Source organism: Anolis carolinensis, chromosome 5, assembly GCF_035594765.1.
Source record: "Anolis carolinensis isolate JA03-04 chromosome 5, rAnoCar3.1.pri, whole genome shotgun sequence".
In the NCBI taxonomy this organism is placed as follows: Eukaryota; Metazoa; Chordata; class Lepidosauria; order Squamata; family Dactyloidae; genus Anolis; species Anolis carolinensis.
Window position 1 is genome coordinate 160,116,896 of NC_085845.1, and position 23,477 is coordinate 160,140,372.

The 23,477-nt window shown below is 36.8% G+C and overlaps 1 protein-coding gene across 6 annotated transcripts in view; it reads left to right on the top strand.

Annotated features, from left to right (window-relative positions):
- lrriq1 (leucine rich repeats and IQ motif containing 1) overlaps window positions 1–23,477 on the top strand; it is a 131,080-nt gene that overhangs the window by 45,019 nt on the left and 62,584 nt on the right. For 5 of the 6 annotated variants that reach the window (XM_008110902.3, XM_062982723.1, XM_062982724.1 and 2 more), the window contains 6 exons: window positions 8,133–8,206; window positions 9,206–9,299; window positions 11,937–12,119; window positions 16,225–16,698; window positions 19,071–19,269; window positions 20,232–20,351. In XM_008110902.3, coding sequence (XP_008109109.2) covers window positions 8,133–8,206; window positions 9,206–9,299; window positions 11,937–12,119; window positions 16,225–16,698; window positions 19,071–19,269; window positions 20,232–20,351 — 1,144 coding nt within the window. The remainder of the gene's footprint in view (window positions 1–8,132; window positions 8,207–9,205; window positions 9,300–11,936; window positions 12,120–16,224; window positions 16,699–19,070; window positions 19,270–20,231; window positions 20,352–23,477) is intronic. The other variant, XM_008110903.3, reaches the window with a different exon arrangement.

Below are 23,477 nucleotides of genomic sequence, written 5' to 3' on the forward strand. Positions count from 1 at the left end.
ATATTATGTATGCTTAAAGTTTATTACAAACCATTGGCAACTTTCAGACAAGCAGATTAGCCCCATTTGTAATCATGGTTTCAAACTCTGGTTTAAAGCCAATTAAATGTAACTAATATTGAAAAGAGAAGGGAATAGTTTGGAAAAGAGAAGGTGGAGATACATATGAGCCCAGAGTGGATAGGAGAGGAGTTAAAAATCTGAATATTGTGGAAATTTGCTAAACTTGTGAGCCAGAAATCAAACTCACTAATGTTCATTCCTGGTTTGTAATACTGTAAAGATAGTATGAATTTTATCATTGCTAGTTGAACATTTTTCCTCTTTCATTGCAACTGGGCTTGCTTAACTTCTGAATTCCCTGGTCTTTGTGTCATCGTTAGCTAGGTTTCCTGGGATTTGTTTGACTTTCCCCCTGCTTTGTTTTTCAGACAGTTCTCTCTATAATTATACCTATGGTTTTGCCCCTTGCCTCTGATGGCTCCATTGCTTTGAAACAAGACTATACTGACCTGCTACTCACCAGTGCCTAGGTGATATAGATAGCTGCTTACATTTCCTCGAGGGCAAACATTCTTGTGTTAGATGAGATATATTGAATGTCCATTTCTGTGCAAATAAGAGATCCTCGGTACCTGCTGGATCCCTCTGTCCAAAAGACCTGATTTAAAAAATGGACTAAAATAATGCAGGGTTTTTGAGGTAGAAAAATACCTATTGATTTTGTTTTCAAATGTTATTTCAGGAGCACCAACAAAAATATTGTTTTTGGTTTGGAAAAAGTGGCCATGGTCAGTAGACCAGGTCAGGACAGCTGAAAATGCCTCCTATATTTTGCACATGCCTACCTGACTTGGTTAACCAAATTAAAGCAGTTGAAGTATTTGTTGTTCAGGTTCAGTTGAGACATTTTTGATGAATGGCTGTAAGTTTGCAGTCTTAAATTCCCTAACCCTGCCAGGACTTAAAGTTGGTAATGGTGGGTATGTGTGCCATGTTTGGTCCAGATCAATTTCCAGTGGAGTTCACAGCGCTCTCTGGAACTTTTCCCTGGATGTGGGGTGAACTGCAATTTCCATCACCCAAGGTCAATCCCACCCTCCAGTATTTTATGTTGGTCATTGGGGGTCTGTCTGCCAAATTTGGTCCAGATTCGTTGTTGGTGAGAGTGACAGTGCTCTCTGGAAGTGGGAGCCATCTTGAAAAATACATTCAAACATTGATACATATATACAAATTATACATACGTACATATTTTCACTTATATTCAATAGACAGACAGATGGATAGAGATGTAGATCAATAACTGCTACAGTAGTCTCACTTATCCAACGTTCTGGATTATCCAACACATTTTTGTAGTCAATGTTTTCAATACATCGTGATATTTTGGTGCTAAATTCGTAAATACAGTAATTACTACATAGCATTACTGTGTATTGAACTACTTTTTCTGTCAAATTTGTTGTCTAACATGATGTTTTGGGGCTTCATTTGTAAAATCATAATCTAACTTGATGTTTAATAGGCCTTTCCTTAATCCCTCCTTATTATCCAACATATTCACTTATCCAACATTCTGCCAGCCCGTTTATGTTGGATAAGTGAGACTCTACTGTATTTATAATTATGGAAGTGGATTATTCCATCATTGTGAAAAATAGGCAGGTAGTGTAATGTAATGTAGGTAGGTGATGCATGCCATATGCCAGCAAATATGGAAAACACAAGATTGGCAATCAGATTGGAAAAAATCCATTTATATCCCCATACCAAAAAAGGGAAACGCTAAAGAATGCTCAAACTTTCGTACAGTGGCACTTATTTCCCATGCCAGTAAGGTAATGCTCAAGATCCTGCAAGGCAGACTCCAGCAATACATGGAGCGAGAGTTGCCAGATGTCCAGGCTGGGTTCAGAAAAGGCAGAGGAACGAGAGACCAAATTGCCAATATCCGCTGGATAATGGAGGAAGCCAGGGAGTTTCAGAAAAACATCTACTTCTGCTTTATTGACTATTCTAAAGCCTTTGACTGTGTGGATCATAATAAACTATGGTATGTTCTTGGTGGTATGGGGATACCAAGTCACCTTGTTTGTCTCCTGAGAAATCTGTATAAAGACCAAGTAGCCACAGTAAGAACAGACCACGGAACAACAGACTGGTTCAAGATCAGGAAAGGAGTGCGGCAGGGCTGCATACTTTCACCCTCCCTATTCAACTTGTACGCAGAACACATCATGCGACATGCGGGGCTTGAGGAATCCAAGGCCGGAGTTAAAATTGCTGGAAGAAACATTAACAACCTTAGGTATGTAGATGATACCTCTGATGGCCGAAAGTGAGGAAGAGCTGAGGAGCCTTATCACCAAGGTGAAAGAAGAAAGTGCAAAAGCTGGGTTGCAGTTAAACGTCAAGAAAACCAAGATCATGGCAACTACACCTATTGATAACTGGCAAATAGAAGGAGAAAACATGGAGGCAGTGACAGACTGTATATTTCTAGGCACGAAGATCACTGCAGATGCAGACTGCAGCCAGGAAATCAGAAGACATTTACTTCTTGGGAGGAGAGCAATGGCCAACCTTGACAAAATAGTGAAGAGCAGAGACACACACTGGCAACGAAGGTCCGCATAGTCAAAGCAATAGTATTCCCCATAGTAACCTATGGATGCGAGAGCTGGACCATAAGGAAGGCTGAGTGAAGGAAGATAGACGCTTTTGAACTCTGGTGCTGGAGGAAAATCCTGAGAGTGCCTTGGACCGCAAGAAGATCCAACCAGTCCATCCTCCAGGAAATAATGCCCGGCTGCTCACTGGAGGGAAGGATATTAGAGGCAAAGCTGAAGTATTTTGGCCACATCATGAAGAGACAGAAAAGCTTGGAAAAGATCACGATGCTGGGGAAAATGGAAGGAAAAAGGAAGAGAAGCCGACCAAGGGCAAGATGGATGGACGGTATCCTTGAAGTGACTGGGTTGACCTTGAAGGAACTGGGGGCGGCAACGGCCAACAGGGAGCTCTGGCGTGGACTGGTCCATGAGGTTACGAAGAGTCGAAGACGACTAAACGACTGAGCAGCAGCAGTGTAATGTCAATTCCGCATCACTTATATTTGTTTTCCTCGGTCTGCAGAAAAATAAAATCTGTTAGTATTCATTCCTATAGCAGAAAGGCAATAACGGTGTGGGAAAGGGCTAAATCTATTGTTAGCCCAACTTAGAGTAGGCTCATTAAAATTTAAGTCACAACTAATTGTGAAATCACATCTCTATACTTTGAAATGTTGAGTTTCTACCACAGTGTATATTCTCTTGCCTTATTATAGTGTACTGTTTCTACCATTGTTTTTATCTATTGCATACCTTCAACTTCTCGTTTGTTTCCGTGTGTGTGTGTGTGTGTGTGTGTGTGTGTATGTGTGTGTGTGTAGAGAGAGGATTTTCTTTATCCTGCTTTTCTTACTGTTTTGGTTTTAAATAACACCAAAGAAGGAAACTATTTGACTTGGAAAAAATGTCTTATGCTTTTTGTGTCCTCTTTGTAATTTATATCCTTTTAATGCCTAGGGCTAGTGGGACAAGGTCAAGTGGTATTAAATTTTCTGTAATGTCCTTTGTCTTTCTGGTTTGAATTTTCTTTAAAAAGGGGGGGGGGAATAGAAAAAAAGACAAAGACCACCAGTAAAAAGGAAGAATGACAGATTGAAAAGTGAGTTTTAGCAGAAGAGTATAGATTGAGAATTTTAGATCCAAAAACCAAGCAAGACCTCCTATTGTCTAAATTACAACACCACAAATGCCAATAGTAACAAGCAACATATAATAATAACAACTTTATTCTTATATCGCACCCCATCTCCCTGAAGGGACTTGGGGTGGCTTATATGGGGACCAAGTCTAGTAAAACAAAATTGAAATATGTCACCATAAAATACATTGCAGTTACAATGAATTAAGCACATAGAAACATTTAAAACATCGTAAAAAATAAACTCAACAACAACCAATAACCAGTATGATTCATTTTCGAGGAGAAAGCTGTTTGACAAAAGGTACATTACTTCTGTGTCCGTGGTTTCGCTTGGGGAAACTATGCTTACTGCATTAGAGCATTTCAAAATTAGTAGTGCAGTGGCCAGAACATTTGTTGGAGTATAAACACTGGACAGGCAAATACCATAAAATCACAATTTAACTTGTCAGTTGTCAAAGTATTCTGAACAGGCTGATCCCTCTAATATTGGATGGTAGAAATTCCAACCTTTCATTATTGGAGTGTTCAATAATTTATTTGCTGCTACTTATGCCTTCTGGAACATATTGGACAATTTGTTGGAAGCTATTTGTGCGAACACTACTAAATTGCAAAGCTACTGGCTTGCAATCTTGAGTCCTGGATATGCATGTGGATAACAGCTGTGGCATGTAGGAAGGGATCTTAATCTGATCAGTCATCTAGCTAGTCATAGGCATCTAAAAACCCTATCATCGAGCACCTCAGCATTTCTATCTTGCCATCTCTAGGAAGCTAAGAGAAAGAACAATACATTTGTTTATTTGCTTTTCTGCAGGGAACTGTAGAACATTTTCAAAACTACTGCCTGAGCCTTCTTACATCATGTGCAAAAGATCTTTTTAGAGATTTTAAAACATTCACAATTACAGGTGACAACATTTAGACAAGCATTTATAAGTGTAAAAAATGAGGCGCTCGAAAGAAAATGAGCACTAATGTTGACATTGTTTCTGCAAAATCAAGATAATTGATGCCCTGTTTGTGTGACATCCCAGGTACAGCTCCTGACATTTCCATTTAAAAGAATTATGTGTTAGGAAAGGATTTTATATTATATATTTTTCATTTAAGGTAGCTTAGGGAATATTAAAAACAGAACACACTGAAAACACCAAAAAATCTATTTAAATGTATAATTTCTTTAAAAAACAGTTAATCCATAGAACTGAATCTATTTTAAAATTCACTGGAAGGCAAGATATAAAAATAGCAAAGTAACATATCTGTAAAGACCCACTATACGGAATTTTCATTGGGATGCAAGTTTTCACTTGCTGGCAGAAGGACAGTAAGGAAAGAGCCATCCTAGCTTTCCTAAAGAGTAAGTCCCAAAGACTGGGAGCAGCCACCAAGAAGGTCCTCTCCACTGTAATCCCGACTATGCATGGAAAGGTGGGAAAACTGGGAAAACTGCTTTCTCAAAAGATCGAAGAGCCCTTACTAGTTTTATGGGGAGGGGTGTCCTTCGGATGTCCTGGATACAAATTGTATGGGGCTTTATTGATCTATATCTTTCAATTATGCCTGGAAATAGATCAGCGGCCAGTGGAGATGTTACAGCAAGGATGCTTTTTCTCTCTATTAGTCCCTGTTAACATTCCAGCTGCCAATTGAAGTTTCTGGGTAGTTAAAAAATATTTCTATGTAGAATAGTCATTCAATCAAGGTGCAAACAAAATACAGTAGAGTCTCGTTTATCCAATATAAACAGGCCGGCAGAATGTTGAATGAGTGAAAATGTTGGATAATAAGGAGAGATTAAGGAAAATTAAGTTATGATTTTACAAATTAAGCACCAAAACATCATGTTTTACAACAAGTCTGCCACTTGTTTGGGAGTGTGGCTGCACTTGTGTTGTTTTTGGGTGTGTTGGTCCACTACGTGTTGCTGCCTAGAGAAACAGCTGTGGATCCAGGTGGGAGGCAGACTGCATTGAATAATATAGAATGTTGGATAAGCGAAGGTTGGATAAATGAGACGACTGTATGTGGCAATTTTAGGCATCTTGAGACATGGGCCCATTATGTTTAACTATGAAAATGCACTCCTAGTCCAGAAACATTTCTGTATTGTCTGAATTAAGCTTCAACTTGTTTGCCGTCATACAGTTTATTATAAATGCCAGACACCACCTTAGCATGAAAACAATTCCCAGGGAATTAGGTGGAAAGTAATGTGCCGACAGGGAGCTCTGGCGTGGACTGGTCCATGAGGTCACAAAGAGTCGAAAATGACTGAACGAGTGAGATGAATAAGTGCAAGGTTGACATCATCAGCAAATTGATTCCTCCCCCCAACCTGAGAATTTAACTTTCCAGCCAAACAATATAAAAAAAGAATAGTCTAAAGTATGGGTGGGTAAGGAGCCGCTCATGCACCACATGTGGTCCACAGGGGGGCGATCCTCCATATTTTTTATTATTCCTCTAACATGCCCCACCTCCCAAAAAGGTCTCTAGAGTGTGTGCGGGTCATTTCCACCACTTTTGAAGCTCCCCAGCCCCCTAGAGGTCAATACAATTTTTTTTGCAATATTTTAACAATTATTTTGTTTCTCTAAATCAGGGGTCCTCAAACTTTTTAATCCAAGGGCCGGTCCACAATCCTTCAGACTGTTGAGGGGCCGGATTATCATTTGAAAAAAAAATACAAACAAATTCCGATGCACACTGCACATGTCTTATTTGTAGTGCAAAAACAACAAGAACAATGAAAGAACAATACAATATATAGAAATAAAAACAATTTTAACCCAACATACATTTATCAGGATTTCAATGGGAAGTGTGCTCCTGCTTCTGGCCAATGAGATAGTCAAGTTAATTAGGATTGTTGTTGTTGTTGTTGTTGTTGTTGTTGTGTGCCTTCAAGTCATTTCAGACTTTGGGCGAGCCTAAAATGTATTTATTTATTATTTATTTATTTGATGAATTTATTTACTACATTTGTATCACACCCTTCTCACCCCAAAGGGGACTCAGAGTGGCTTAGAAATTATATGTACATACAATATATTATATTATTATCATAGCACAATATTAGCATTATATATTACTATATTGAACTATACCACTATACTGTAATATTATTAGTAATATTATATGTAATATAGAATATATAATAAATATTATTATATGGTATTATTATTAATGTTATATTGTATTACGTTATAATATTATTATTATCAATATTATATGTATATACAATATATTATATTATAAAACTGAGGGCGGGGGCCGGGTAAATGAACTCGGAGGGCCGCATCCGGCCCCCGGGCCTTAGTTTGGGGACCCCTGCTCTAAATGCTCCAAAATGCCCTCTAGGAATCCAAAAAAGCCAAAATCCTATGTTGAAAAATCCCCCATGCCCTCTAAAGGGTGTTTGCAAACATGTCATCCATGTGTAAAAACTTATTTGTTTATTTTTTCAGTTATTTTTGTGGGAGCAGGTACAGTGAGAAATGTGACCCTCCTAGGCCTTCTGAGGGTAATGGCCCCCTATCCTTCCTTTATTTTCCATCCCTGGAAAACTGGCCACACTCCCCATTAAAACCTGCATTAGAATTCAAAGACATCATTCAAAAGTTAAAATTTTTGCATTCCTATTACTGTGTGAAATTTGTTGCAAAGCCAGTGATCAAAGGGCTATGTTTTCATGTATTTAATAATCTGTTATATAGAAAGCACTTCTGGTACTATTTGAGTTAGTTTTAAACAATAACAGGATGGCTCAGGGACCAAGATGTTTTCATATATCTCTGGGTAAAATTTTGTTCTTTTATTAGCACTAAACTTTTCATGTGGCAATTGAGTATTTCTTGGAGGAGACTTACAATGTAAGTAGAGGGCTGGATGTTCTTCTTTCTTCTGGCTTTAGTCTGAAGGAAACAAACTTCATTAAAAGAAATCAGGAATGTGGGGGGAATGAAAGAAGCATAGAATACCAAGTTCTACACAATCTATGTGTTCCTATAACCCAGAAAAGAGGGCACCAGTTTGCTAAACCAGTTTGCTAAGCCAGTTTGCTGAAATGACTAGCACTGTTATTTTTGGCCAAAGAGCCATTTGAAGGAATATTGAAGGAGCCAAACCTACTCTTTGTAAGAATGTTTACTTCATTACTCTTGCATAAAGCCCCAGAAATATCTATTCAATAAACTATCACAGTTTTCTTCTAGCACCTTGGATAGCTAACAGACAGTCTTTTTGCTCTCAAATGACACATAGCTGCCTGGATTTTGAATGTAGTTCTGCAGTATTTATTTCATGCTTGTGCTTCCTCTAGTAAGATATTTTGACTTATTCAAAAATGTTGGTTGTTTTTCCTTTAGTTTGACTGAAGTTGCTCCCCTTTTTTCTTGCGTGTCTTTGGAAAAACTAGATATCAGCAACAATTGCTTGTTAGGTGAGTTTAAAAGGCAAATGTGGGAGAGGTCGCTCTGAATTATCATGGATTTTTAAAGCTGTGTTGTAAAATGTGACTGTGGGTATACAAACACTTTAAATAAAACAGTTATACAGCAAATGATTTACAGTGTCTCATTCTCTGCAATCCTAGAAATTTGGGGACTGAAGGAAATTTTCGTTGGGGGACAGAATAGTTATTTGGGAGAAACCCCAAATAAATAGCTGCACCCTGCTTCTTCTGATAATGGTTCAAGTTAATCATTACATTTTGTAGTTTATCATATGTATTAGTTCATCTTGGAACATATTGCATGTTTATTAACATCTACTGTTTTGTGTCTTTCTAAAGCAAATTGTGATAAAATAGCGTATTCTATTAAAAGGCATTTGTTTTTAGAATTTTTATGCACTTTGAATCTCTTTTAAGAGAGAAAAATGGGACATAAATAGTAATAATAATAATAAGATGAAGAAGTCCCAAAATTATTTTCTGCAGTAACAATGTTAACTTATTTATCTAATTGATGATGTTGATTAGTTCATTGTTAAGTCTTTGTGTAGTAAACCATGAAATGTTGGAACTTGATGAGTGGCAGCTTTCCTCAGTCAAGAAAAAAGACTAGTCAAACATCTGTTAACGAAAAGGAATGGTTTACTCAATACCATTCATGCAGAAGTGAAATTCATGCAGATCAAAAGAAGAAGAATAAGTTACATGGAGTGATATAATATGCATGTAAATGTTATCAAAATTAGTATTTAGCACCATTCAACATTTGGGAAATATATATATTGAACTGATTAGAAAAGATTGGAATGGGTTGATATTTGTGGGCTCCATTTCATAGTCCCATAAATACATACAAAAATTCGGCTGCAGAGATAAACTTTGTTGTAGTTCAATTTTGTTAATGTAGCAGTTACTTGGATGTATACTGTTGGAATCATGTTTGAAATAATACAACTATTTTGATTTATGTTTTCTCTAAAAATGTAGATCTTAAGAGCATTGTTTGTTGCCTTAATGGTTGTGATAGCTTAAGAGAATTAATCATACTTGGAAATCCACTTCTTCAGGAAGAAAACTGGAGGTAAGCAGATAAACAAAAGAGACTTGATCATTTTGGCTGAGTAATATGATACTGTGTGACTCAGATCAAGTACATCTTCTTAAACCCATAGTGACAGGATTGGTAGCTATATCTTTAACTGAAAATTTATATTGGGAATAGATTAGCAGAACTATTTCACTATTCCCTTTCCCTTTTTTCTCTTCTCTGTATAGAAGTAGCTTATGGCACTAACAAAAGGAAGTTGGGGAGGGGAATGTGAGAGCAAAATCACAATCTTCTCTTGGAGTAAATCTTTTTTCAGAAGGCTCTGCTCTAAATACAACATTTTGTTGTCAGAACCTCTGGAATTCTGTTCACTTCCCTTGCAGTCTTTTATACCACTGAAAAAAACAAATTCAAAGAACTTTTCAGCTCTAAAGAGAAATTTTGAGAGGTAAATTCAGGGATTGGGTGCAATGCAGGAAAGGCCCTTCCTTCCTTCCTTCCTTCCTTCCTTCCTTCCTTCCTTCCTTCCTTCCTTCCTTCCACCATTCTGTGCCTTGGTTATAGCAGTGATGTTCAGAGAACAGAAGTCAAGTGGGTTCTTTAGGTTCAATTAAGATTACAGGTGTGAGGACCTGGAGGGGGAGTGGGATAAGATAAAGCAAAGGAAAAGAGAGGGTTTTTTTCTTTTCCAAAGCCTTTTTTTTTGTAAAAATTGGAAATTGGGAAAAAATGGTTTGTGGGAATTTTTCTTTGATAATAAATACAAGGTTCATTTATTTCCTGCCTTAAAATTATTCCTTGAAATAATAGGAAGGTGGCCTAAGATATGTATTACAGTTCATCTTGGTATTTCTTTTCTCAGTTTTGTGGGCATGAATACTTTATGTGTGCTTGACACTGGAATTCTAAAGGAAGCAAGAAAACTTTCTCTGCTTTGCAAATGTTAAACACTTCTTCTGTTTTTTATTATTTTTCTGGCTCTTAAACAAGTGGCCAATCTAAAGAAGATCCTCACAGTTCATCCGCAATAACAACAGCAGCAAAGATAAAGATCATAAAAAGGAAATTAATTTTGTAACTATTGTCTGTAATTTCATACACCAAACATGATAACGTTACACCAAGCAAACTGTATAATTGTATCATATTATGTCTGTGATACATTCTGTGTTCCTAAAGTAACAAAGTGATTGCAATCTCTTAATGATGCTAGGATCACATTTTTTCAATTGTTAGACACACACGCATAAACGCAATATGATGCCCAGTGCTTCTTTCCTTCCTGAATCCAGCTTGGAATCTAGTATTTCTCACTTCATATATAGTAAAGGTTTTTGTTGTAGACTTTTAAACTTTTGAATATCACTTTGTTTACCTGGGAGATTATTGCAATGTTCCTGTGATACTGTCCCTTCATTTCTATCCCAACCTTGCCATTCTTAAGCAGCCAAGGTCTTCCTATGCTGTTTGACCAACTGAGATTTCCTGTTTGGACAAAAGATAAATGTATCTTATGCGGTACTATAAAGTATGGATTTGTTGAATTCAGCATTGACTGTGACTTCAGGCAATATGTTTTAGTGAACTTTGTATAACCCCTTGATACCAACAAAGGAATTAGTTGTAAAATTTCCCAAACGGTTTCCTACTTTCATGTCCAGCCAGTGATAACACTGAAGAAGCTGGAGTACTAAGAAACCACTTTTTAGAAATTAAAGTCTCGGATCAGTTTGAGCACTCCTAGGGGGAATGTGTTTCATTGCAGCTATGATTAATAGACCCTCTTAAGTGACAGAATATTCACCAGGAAGTTTTCACTAAATGAAATATTGACTCAGCCGTCACCAGGAGAAACCCAGCTGGAAAAACTAGTGTTAAGATCCCATGGCTCTAAGAAACATACTTTCCAACATTAATCAACTTGATATGGCACCCTTTCATTATACCATTATTCAGCATTGTCTGTAAGAACTCTGTACTGCATTTTTAGAGCTATTGGGTTAGTACTTCCATTTAATATTTTTGTATTTCTAATGGCGTAGTACAGATATTTTTTATTGTTCCCACATAATATAATTATATATTATAGTTCTGTTGAATCTTACTGAAACACAGAATGTCCAGCCAAAATCAAATGTGCTTAAGGTCATTATTTTCAGTTGAGAAGAAGTTAAACTTTTCACTGAAATAAGTATCACTTCAGGGTACTTATCTGTGGCTAGATTGTGTTTGAATCTAATGAAATGTTAACTGGCCATGAAAATTGGTTTGAACACCTAACATTTGTATTTATATTTAAGCAGTTCTTAAAGTTAAATTGGCTCTAATGTGAAGAGAGAACAGCTTCCAACAGACAAACCAATTTATTTCAATATAATTTAATAAATTGGGTTTCTCCCTATCTGTGGGAATATTCGCTCATTATAATTTCAACATAACTATACGACTGTATTCATGATTCTCCCGTTTTCTTCAGTCCCCATAGCCAAGAAAATAAGAAATACCTTTGCATATGTGGGCCAAATCTGGTGTTTTTTTGAGCACCATATGCTTGGAAAAAATGTATAAATTATTTTGGATTAGACCTAAAAAAATCACCAAGGTCTGGAAAAAAATATTACTGATTCAAATATATATGCTCACATAATCCCTTTATTATTTTTTTAAAAGGTGCTCCTTACGCAAACTTTTGCCTCATTTGAAAATACTTAATGGTGAAAACTTAAGTTCTGATGCAGAAATCCCAGATGAAAGAACTATACAAAGACCTGAACCAGGAAGCTTTGCAACTTTTTGTCAGTCTCAAATTCAAAAAATTGAGTTAGTGAGCAAAAAGGCCACAGCTAGGTCAGTGTAAGTATCTTTAATACATTTCTAAGAATGCATTTTTCCTTTATCAGCTATATGATTTTTGCTTCTTTTCTGGGAGATGTTCATGAGTGGAAATGCCCTGAAGTAGCCATATCTTTTCTGTTCGTTGACTGTATTAACTTATGCCTTATGATACCTTTCGAAATCTTTATGGAATCTCAGCATTTTCAGATGGATGTAGCTCTTTCTCAAGATTTTGTGAAATAAAGCTTTTTATGCATTACAGATATTTTAAAAAATTCATTGTTTCTCCTCCTTTTTGACTCACATACAGCAGAATTTTAGGTATTTTTGTCACCAAAGATTAATGGGCCTTAAAAAACGCTACTTTCATTTTGTGTCATCCATTTCTAGGAGGAAAGAACTGGAACTGGTTTTGATAAAATATTGTATCCCTTGCCATTACTTTGTGCTGCAAGGATATTGTCCAATCCTACAAGTATGCTTCTTATCCAAGGTTCTCATCTATTTAAATAAGTGGTCCCCTGTTAAGCTTATGGGATATATTCATGGAAATCTGCTGGTGAAATTGATTTCCCATCTCCTCTGCAGCCTTCCACATATCTCCCTCATGGGAGTCTGACTAAACAAGGCTAAGTCACCCCCCTCCCAGTGTCTTCTCACCAAAATAAGAACTTTTCTGTCATAGGGCTGTTGTATGTTTTCCGGGCTGTATGGCCATGTTCTAGGAGTATTCTCTCCTGACATTTCACCCACATCTATGGCAGGCATCCTCAGAAGTTGTGAGGTATGGAGAAACTAAGCAAGGAAGGTTTATATATATATCTGTGGAAAGTCCAGGGTGAGAGAAAAACTCTTCGTCAGTTGGAGGCCAGTGTGAATGTTGTAGTTAATGACCTCAATTAGCATTGAATATCTCCTGGAATACTCCTAGAACATGGCCATACAGCCCGGAAAACATACAACAACCCTGTGATCCCGGCCATGAAAGCCTTCGACAACACTTCTCTGTCATGTTTGTATAGGTAAGTATTATAGACTGTACAGAAATAAGCACCATATTAGCTATTTGAAACGTTGCTGAAAAGATTCTTTTAACAGTATTACTTGTTCTAGAGTAGTAATTCTTAACCTGTAGCCTGTGAACCGAGATGCAGGGGTGATGGCAATGTCCTCACATGGAACCTGCTGAGACTTCAAGAAATATTATGAGTGTGATACTTAAGTGATCCCACAGGCAGTTTCCAAAAGGCTTTAGCACCTTTTGCTCAATATTGGACATAGGAGTACTTAAGAGTTCACTCAATTTGACATGTAGACCACCTCCAGATTGGGAAGAGGCCTCAGCAAACAATTTCTCTGCCATGTCTCCTGCCTGTGAGAGTGCGTTGAAGAGGATAGCAAAGCAGTCATCAGGAGCTTTGTTGTTCACTTTCTCGTTTGAGTTACAGATTTATCTCAGTTACTGATTCTGGGACTCTTCTCCTTTGGTTAAACAAATTAAAATGGGGAGACAGGGGGCAAAAGTGGCTCACAGGGGTGTGAGAGGCAGGTTTTCCAGCTGTAGCACTGCCAGCCCTGGCACTCGTAAGGAAGGGAAACAACAGATTCATTGATATCACCCCCCCACCAGCCACCTTTAAGCCAAAAAGGAATGACAAAGCCTCATCCTTTCCCCCCAAAATGCTAATTGAATAAATGTCTATCTAACTCAAAATGTGCAGCAGAGTGACGAGAAGGGGACAAACTGTGCAGTACAGTGCAACAAAAGTCAGCCAAGATATTTTGATGTCCAAGGAGAGAGCAGAAATATTTTTCTAAGAATTATAAGAAAGTAACAACAATAAAAAATTGGGGCTGCAATCTTATATCAATTTTTGTGGGAGAAGGTCCTTATAGGATTTACATCAGAATAAATATGTATCAATTTCCCTGTAAAACATTAATCATGATCAAGAAAAATAATGGTATTACATCTTTTGGTAAGGAATGCTTGAGGATTTAAATGTTATTTTGTTCTGTTTGTCTGTAAGTTTCTTCTTGGCTTAGAGCTCACTTAGGAAGAACATAAGACAAATCCTCTCTGGCCATGAATTGAAGGCATCTCGAAGTATTTGAAAACACAGTGTTTGGATGGTGCACAACATGAATGAGTATAAGATTAAGCAAAATTGCAGCATACTTTGAAATAGGCCCCATAATGCACATTAGCGTGTGTGTGTTTAAACCACATATCATGGTGAAACCAATCCAGGAAAGGGTGCTCTGGTGCTCCCTACATGTGCATTGAGGTGTAGGAGAGTTGGAAAAAAACTGACTCTTCCATGGACATGAAGCCATTAAACTGGATCAGAGCCAAACTCTCTAGTTTGTATGAGCACTACCCAGGCTTTAATCCGATTCCTGCACTTTACATGCAATCAGCTGCACATTCGCTCTCTTCCACAAATCTGCCTTATACTGATAGAAAAGCATTTTCCTTAGTATCATTTACACGGATCGGCACTTCAAGTGGTCTTAGAAAACAGCGTTTCCCATTTCTATCTTACATGCAAAGTATCTACTTTATACTGGATGTTATCTGATTTTCATGGATAAACGTGTCTCTCTATATCTGCTTAAGTCTCTACATAATTACAGTCTATAAATTTAATAGCATACAAAATGATTCCTTGTATGTTTACTCAGAGCAAGCCCTCACAATGTAAAATGGAGTTTGGTCTCATAGGACTGTAGTCTTACATTCAACATTCCTAAAAAACAGTGCAAAGCTAAGTCAGCATCTAGTCTGTTTGACATCTCACTAAATTATGAGACCCTGTAGGTATGACCTCAAATGTAAGCTGCCAGAGGTAATCATTGCTAGGCTTCCTAATCCATGTTTCATACACCAGAGCTGCTCAGTGAAATTGTCTGTTGCTTTTGCTTTCAAATTCACTATGTCTACTCATGTTTAAGAATTATGTGCTTTTAAAAAATTAATTACTTCATTCTAATAAATGTCTGTCAGTTAATCTTTTGACACTTGGTTTTAAGTAGCTATGCTAAAATGCACTTCCGCTTCAATGTTTTGGCTTTCAACAGGCTCTTGTACAGATGCCTGGAAATTAAAGACATTAATGGACATCGAAACCCTTTTAAACAGGCATAGTTTAAACAGATCAAAATGACATAAAAAGCTTATAAAAGGAAATATAGCTGAAGAAGTATAAACATTAAAACTCTTTGTAAGGTTTAAAGGTCTTTTGAAAACAAGAATGGAGCAACAATGATGCAAAGGAATATATTCATTTGTATAGAATTATAAATACTTCTATAATATTTATACGTCACTGCTTTTGTTGGAAGTCACAATAGAGTAAACAGTATTTAAATTTAAAATAGTTCACATTAACCTTCTACAGTATTTACTTTAAAATAATCTAATTCACATCGAAGAATCTTTCAAGACTGCAGAATACTAAATGAAGCAAGGAAATAAATGCAATAAGAGGTAGCCATGTGGAGGGGGTGCAAGCAGAGATAGTGAGACTGTGCTATTATTTAGACAATTTAAAATACAAAGAGCAATAGATAATCCCCAACAAAATTTAGAAATTTTTAAGAGAGAGAATAGTCCTTGTACATATTGAAATCCCATAATTTCAAAATTCCAGTACATGAAATTTAGATCAGTGAAGTTTATCATATTTAGGTTTAGTTTTTCTGGTTATAACTGTAATCTCTGAATAAAGTAAAAAAATTGTGTGATGATCTTGTTATAAAAATGATTTAGCTGGTGTATGACCATCTTATCTTTAATTGTAATTTCATCCTTGTGTGTAATCAATATCAAAGCTTGCTCCAGCACATATCTTGTATATACTTCTAATATTTCACATTTTTGCCTCATCTTGTGGCAACATGACTAAAAGTCACCATGGGCCAGAAACAAAGGTGATTTTTGCAGATGGCCTATCATTATAGCTTCTGATGCAAAACTACTTTTGTGTATGTACAACTATGCACAAGGTTGGACAATAGATTCATGTTTTATATGTTTATTAATTAGTTCTTATAATACTATTAATAAAAATGCAACTTATTATTCTAAAAGTGATATTTTCCTTCACAAATTCTCCCCTAGAGATGGATTCTCTGCAGATGCTGCACAGCTCCAGTGTTGGTATTTTGAGAAGCTAATGAAACTTAGTAGTGAACACCGATATGCACATGAGTATGGCATTCTACACACAACTAAAAGAGAAGAAACAGAAGAACAGACAGGTCACTTGAACCGAGAAGCCATTGACATCATAGAAAAAAATAACGTTATCACTGGTGTAAAAGAAAATAAGCAGGTATCATTGGATACTCCTGAAAGATGGATTACTTCTGAGCACACTCCAGCTGCAGCTATTAACTCTTTCAAAACTCTGCCTGAGATAAGAAAGAGTAAAAAAAACCAGCAAAAGAAGAAAAGCGTTCAATATTTCCCTAACCACAGTGAGAAAAGTGAAGATAGGAGTGCATTAATCAGTCCTAATAGAAACAAATTCAGCAAGCAAATCACAGCACGTAATGGAGGAAGTCATCTTCAGCATTCTGGCAGTTCACAAAAGTAAGCTCTAAAGGTCAAACCACTTTAATGTGAAGCATAGCATATCTTTGTATAGTCTTAATGCAGAAGGGCTGGAATGGTGCCACTTATCCCTTTTTAGCACAAATTTGTGATCTACACATACTGAACCCAAACAAGGCCCTTCAGCATCCCCATTCCACTGTGGAAACTACTACTTCTATATCCCATGTAAATGCCATTACACAACACTGCTGCAAAACCCAGAACTGAATATCATTGTTGTTGTTGTTTAGTTGTTCAGTTGCTTCCGACTCTTTGTGACCTCATGGACCAGACCACGCCAGAGCTTCCTGTCAGCCGTCGCCACCCCCAGCTCCTTCAACGTCATGCCAGTCACTTCAAGGATACCATCCATCCATCTTGTCCTTGGTCGGCCCCTCTTCCTTTTTCTTTCGATTTTCCCCAGCATCATGATCTTCTCCAAGCTTTCCTGTCTTCTCAGTATGTGGCCAAAGTACTTCATCTTTGCCTCTAATATCCTTCCTTCCAGTGAGCAGCCGGGCATTATTTCCTGGAGTATGGACTGGTTTGATCTTTTTGCGGTCCAAGGCACTCTCACAATTTTCCTCCAACACCACAGTTCAAAAGCATCTATCTTCTTCTATGAATACATTATACATGTCAATGCTGAGAATGGCTCACTAAGTGTTATTGTAGACTTGAAGGTACTGTAGAGGTAATCGTGAATGTACAGTGTAACTGAGATACAGTGACAAGGTGTTTAGTTTTAACTCAGCAAAGTGAGATAAAGAGCTTCCATAACTTTTGAATATGAATTTCAACATCACATATTAGGGAACAGATCTGCATAAGCAGATATATTGCTGTCTCAGAATGAAACCAGTCTTGGCAACCTTTTAAGAAAACTAAAATATAATATGTAAAAGAATGCAATATAAAATTAAAGTTGTGGCTGCTTTATGGTTTTTCATCTTGTGGCAGCCATTGCATAGAGAGTGCTTTGTGCTTCTGACCACCACATGATGAGCATTGCATTACCACAACTTTGAAACCTAGGGTGCAAGGCAGTGAATTGGCCACTCCTTGGATGGATGCTAGAAACAGGTGGCAAAATGTATTACAGGATCTGCCAAACTCAAAGTTTTAAAATGGACATTACAGTTTTCAGTATTTCTGAGCAAAGGTTTCATGGCTGTTATAACAACCAGCATTCAATATCACATTAATACATGCCCACCAGCACAGTGGAGCATTATTTCTCTCTTCAGCCTTGCAGCTTTCCATCCAAAAAAGATGGAAGACTAGCTCCCAACAGCTTTATAGCATTCAGACCTATATATGTTTTGATGTGAGAAGAGGGAGGAAACTTCCCTCCTCAATTTCTGCTGGGAGAAGCAATTCTGCCAGTGGGACTATTTCTTAGGGACATGGCCTATGCTGTATTACAAGGAGTAATTCTAGACGAACGCAATGTCACAAGTTCATAAAAGGTAGAGATGTCAGTTTCTTTCTATTAGATGCAATGATGGCAAGAAGTTTAACTGCTCTGTCAACACTAGAACAAGAAAAAAACATGTATAAGATCTTCACGCAACCCGAATTTTGCATTCAGCCTATTTGATACTTCATCCAAACCATTTTCACACATCAATAAGTTGTATACTAAATAAGGGAAACCTGTATTTGGTAAACCTGTGCTGATACCATAAATCCAGACAGTTTTTGGAGAAAGGAATTCTTTCTGAGCAGATCTGAGTAGTATAACATAATAAGAGTAATGTAGTTTACTTCTGTTAGTCATTCTTCTCTTCCACAGCCTGAAGGGCTCTGTTTGTCTCCATGACTGCCTTCTTTGTTGTTTTTTTGGTAATGCCATGTACCATTATGGTAAGCTCTGTGGTCACACTATAGTCATATACTCCAGATGCTTTCTAATACTAAAGTATTAGGGTTAGGTGGTTTGGCAAAGTGATGTTTCTAGGCAAAAAAATATGTCATTGTTCTTTATTATTTTGATTCTGGATGTAATAAATTTACTGACAGCAGGTGGGGGGATATGATAATTCAAATCTAACTTGCTCCAGTACTATCTAGTGATCTTGGCAAACCTTAACTTCCACACATAATAAAATATTTTCGATATACTGATTACACCTTTGCCCTACCCTAAATCCTGTATCAGTAGATCAACATCTATATATATGGACATGTGCATGTTTGTGGTTATATAGGTTTTAACATAAAACTCCATTCTGTTATACTCAACGTACAGTTAAATAGGCTACTTCATTGCATGCATACATATCACACATTTCAAAGACAATCGCCATAGCCTAATGATGCAATTCACAATTCCTTCATAAAGAATGTTATTTTTCTCGTATATATAGCTTGGCAGCGATAGCTATTCAGTCATACTGGCGAGGCTATAGAGTTCGGAAAGAAATCAGTTTCTGTACAAGGCTACATTTCTCAGCAACTATTATCCAGTCTCTTTGGAGGAGCTATTGTGTCAGAAAAAAGATTTTGGCCGACAACCAGGAACACCTCTATTTGATGGACAAACATAAAGCTGCCACAATACTTCAGGTCAGTATACCATCTTTGTTTATATATGTCTTCTCACAACAACTGATCAGTGTACAGTCAGTCCTTGATTGCACATACCCTCTCAGAATCACTTTTTCTGTGCCCAAAAGACAAATCCTTATGGTGATCATGAAATGTTTTATTAAAGATTATTAAACCTGCACAATATTAAAAATTGAAGTGTTGGAGAAGACTAATCTTATTATGAACATCCAGTTATAAATTATCCTAGCAAAAGGCATTCTGATGTAAAATGAATCCACACAGTAACAAAAACGAATGAGCATATTTATGTGATCTTTATTACAACCCTAAATTTGGTCATACTTTTAGTAGTTTAATCTATTTATTTAATAATGATTTGATATTTTTTTTACTCAGCCCAGTAGATTTAAAGGTTTGGGGGTGGGAAGAGATTTACTGGCACCCTCTCCGATGAAATAAATGCTGTCTTTAGAAAACTTTGTCAATTGGTTGATAGTAAAGGTGAAAATGATTGGTCTTAGTTAATTGCTGATATATCTACATATGTTGTCAGGTGCTATCAGTAAAACTTTTCATTTTAGTGTGATTGTGTTTTTGTTCCTAGTCATATGGAAGTTAACACTCAATTCTTTTTCTTATATCTTCTTTCCCTAAGCTCATAGTAGGTCCTAAAGGAATTGTCAAATAATTAATTAGTTGACCTTGGTTTGTAGATGAAGGAGTTTTAGGATTCCATTCTGCTTACTTGAGGCAAGCCCCCAGAGTATTCCGAGTTGTAGACATGTGCTGGTATTTAATTTGTCTTGTAGTTTTAAATGTCACATAAAGTTCAAAAAACAGATCATTGAGTTGTTTCCTCCCCCCTTTAAAAAAAAAGCCAAGGCCTATAATGTTTTATCTTCCTAATGGGATAACAGAGACTCTCGATTTGGATTTGATCTATGGACTCATCTAACATGCTTTACATTTTTGTTTAGGCACTCTGGAGAGGTTTTCATTTGCGAAAGAAACTGGCCAATGCTCTGGCAGCAGTTAAAAGGGATGAAACCGAAGATGAGTATAAAGAAGTAAATATGGATGAGTTCATCTTTGATGAAGTAAGTAGGTTGCTGTACATTAACTTCTAATAATAAATTATTTAATCAATACAGGTGTTAAAACACACCAACAATTACCAACCACTGCACCCTATTACAGAGTGATTGATTATAATGTGTACCCTCCTTTAAAAATATAGCATGATTATGGTATCTATTCATCTGATGAGATTAAGTTGCAACATAGTTCCACTTTTGCTTTTATTATAACTACATAAAAAGTAAGGTAACAGAGCAAAAGAAAATGTGATTTTTCTCTGTGGTCTACAGCATTCGACAGCTGTAAAACAGAAGGGATACATTAAAATTATCTCAGTACAGCCTTTATTTTATTAATTTCTAGTGATGTTTGAAATCAGGATTCCTTTTTTCTTTCCTTTCTCCCTGAGTTCACTATGTTCCTGTCATAAAAATCATTATATAGAAACACGTACTGCATGACTCTGAAGACTGAGCTTTTGATTCCCTTCTAAAAAAATTAACATATTTTAGCCAAATGAATGTTTTGTTGTAGATGTAAATAATTCCTGTTTATGGAAGAAAGCAAGAACAAAGTCTCTATGTTTAAAACAGTACATACATGCTGTTTCATGATTCCAATCTAAATTTCTGTGACTCTGATTATACCTTACTTAAAATAAGAGGACAATGGCAGATGTCCTTCATTTTGTACCATCACATTTCCAGACCCTACTGTAACTGAAATGAAATCTGTTTTGCAATGGAAATATATGAATACAGGTCTCACATTACAATCAAAAGCAATGCTTAATGCTTATGGATGTTGAGATTATACAAAGAGAACAAAGTAACTGGTCATTGTTTCCTCTGAACAGTAAAACATCAGCATACAAAGAAATCTGTGGAACCAACTGGGATAAAAAAAATGTAACATGCATTTCATAAGCACATCAGATGCAGAAGTAGACATTGTCTACAAAAGCTTATGCCACGATTGCTTATGCACTCTTTTGAATGCTGATACAGATTAACACAGCTATGTCTTTGAAGATAAGAAGATTTGAACAGGAAAAGTCCCAGCAGACTGAAAGACGGCAAATGTTGTCCACATAATCAAAATAGGAAATAAGAGGACCCATAGAATTATTGGTCAATGAGCCTGACATCAATACCAGGAAAGATTCTAGAGCAGATAATTAAACATACAGTAGACTTCATCAAATGCAGTCTTCTTTGCATCTTCTCCCCATTTCTTTACACTGCTGAAACAAAGTCCCATGATGCAGGGCAACTTCTGGTGGGGTTCCGTTTCGGCAGCTTTGAGAAACGGAGCCCAGGGTACCTTTGGAGGAGTCAGTGACTCCTCATGGCACAAAGCAGGGGGACGCTGGGGGAAGGATAGACCCAAAGTTAGACAGTTCCCTCTGCTGTCCCAGGCTTTCCTCCATCCATCTGATGAGGTGGGATCCTATATCTTGCATACTTAGAAAGGAATGATACAATCACTAAAGGCCCACGTGGGTTTCTCAAAAACAAGTCATGCCAAACTAATCATATCTCTTTTTGATAGCCGTATTAGCTTAGTAGACAAAAGGAATGTGTGAATGTAACATATCTTGATTTCAGTAAGATCTTCAACAATATCCTTTTGATATTCTTGCAAACAAGCTAGTAAAATGTGGGCTAGACAGTCCTGCTGTTAGGTGCACCTATAATTGGTTGACTGTTCAAGCCCAAAGTTTTCTCATGAATAGCTCCTCTTCATCCTGGAGAGAAGTGATTAGTGGGGAAGATGCAAAATCTACTTGGTATGAGCATGCAAGTAGGGACTATATAGGAATACTGCCATAATAATGCCAAATAAAGCAGATCAATTGAATCAGTTAATGAAGTGTTAACATATAGAATTCCGTAATGATTTGATAATTGGTTAGTTTGTAGTCTCAATTAGTCAATTCTTTAATGGACTGTATTGAAAGATGGGCCCAAGGGGAGGAAGGACATGGGTTGGCATGAAAGGGAGGGAACAGAGTAAGAACAAACCTGCTGATGAAAAGACCATAAGGAGGCAGCCATTCTGGCCTCCCTCAAAAGGGAATCTGTGTGTCTAGAGGTACAACTGAAGAGGCACTGTCTTGCTTCCCCACCAATGGTCCTCATAAGGGTGATGAAGCTGAGAGATGTGCCTTCTCCTCATGATCTCAGTGCCCAAGCAGGCTCATATAGGAAGGTACAATCTGCAGATAGTCCTGGACCCATATATGGGCTTTATGTGTCATAGCCAGCACTTTGAATTTTGTCTAGACTCAAGCTGGCAGCCAGTGGAGCTGTTGTAATGGGAGTCTATGATCTCTATAACACACCCCAGTTAACACAAAAAGTTAAAACTAATCTGTCTAGATTTTTATGGGCATATGTCTTTATTTGAAATATTTCTAGAAGCAAGCATTGTGATTTTTCATAATGGTAAATATCTGAAAATAAAGCTAAATAATATATTCTATTTTCAAAAATAAAAGTTCTGGAATAATTAGTTCGATACAGATACATATTCAAAATGATGTAGCCTTTGTTAAAGCAAAGAACAGTTTTAAAAAGTAGTTTTGCTTTTGAGCAGCATCTACTCTTTTTTAATTGATCCCTTTTAGAACAGGTAAAATGCGACCTTGTCTTTCTCCTTTTCATTAAAGGGTAAACAATGAAAATCATCAACATGCATTATTCTTAACTCAGCTCATATAGAATTTCAGTAATCCTATCTTAAGGTATCCAAATTCTAGGATAACAATCTCAGAGAAATAAATACAACCTAGCAATTGCACATAAATGGGAGAAAGATGTTGTAGTCACATTGAGAAATTTTATATGTAAAACAAAAAAGAAGTTGAATCAAAAGGAAACACTGACATTTTATTAAAATGGGAGCAAGCTGAGAGCACCACAGTTTATGGGGTATATACAACTAATCATTCTTTCAGCAAATATATAAAATGAAAGAACCTTATTTTTTACAACTATTTTACCTTAGATTTACAGGCAAAAGTAACCTCTAATATGGCATGTTAGATATACATACTCACCTATCTTATTCTAAATCTACACACACACTGTGGCAACAAAAAGAGAGAGAAAATTGACCAGCAACTTGATATTTTTCTTATATAT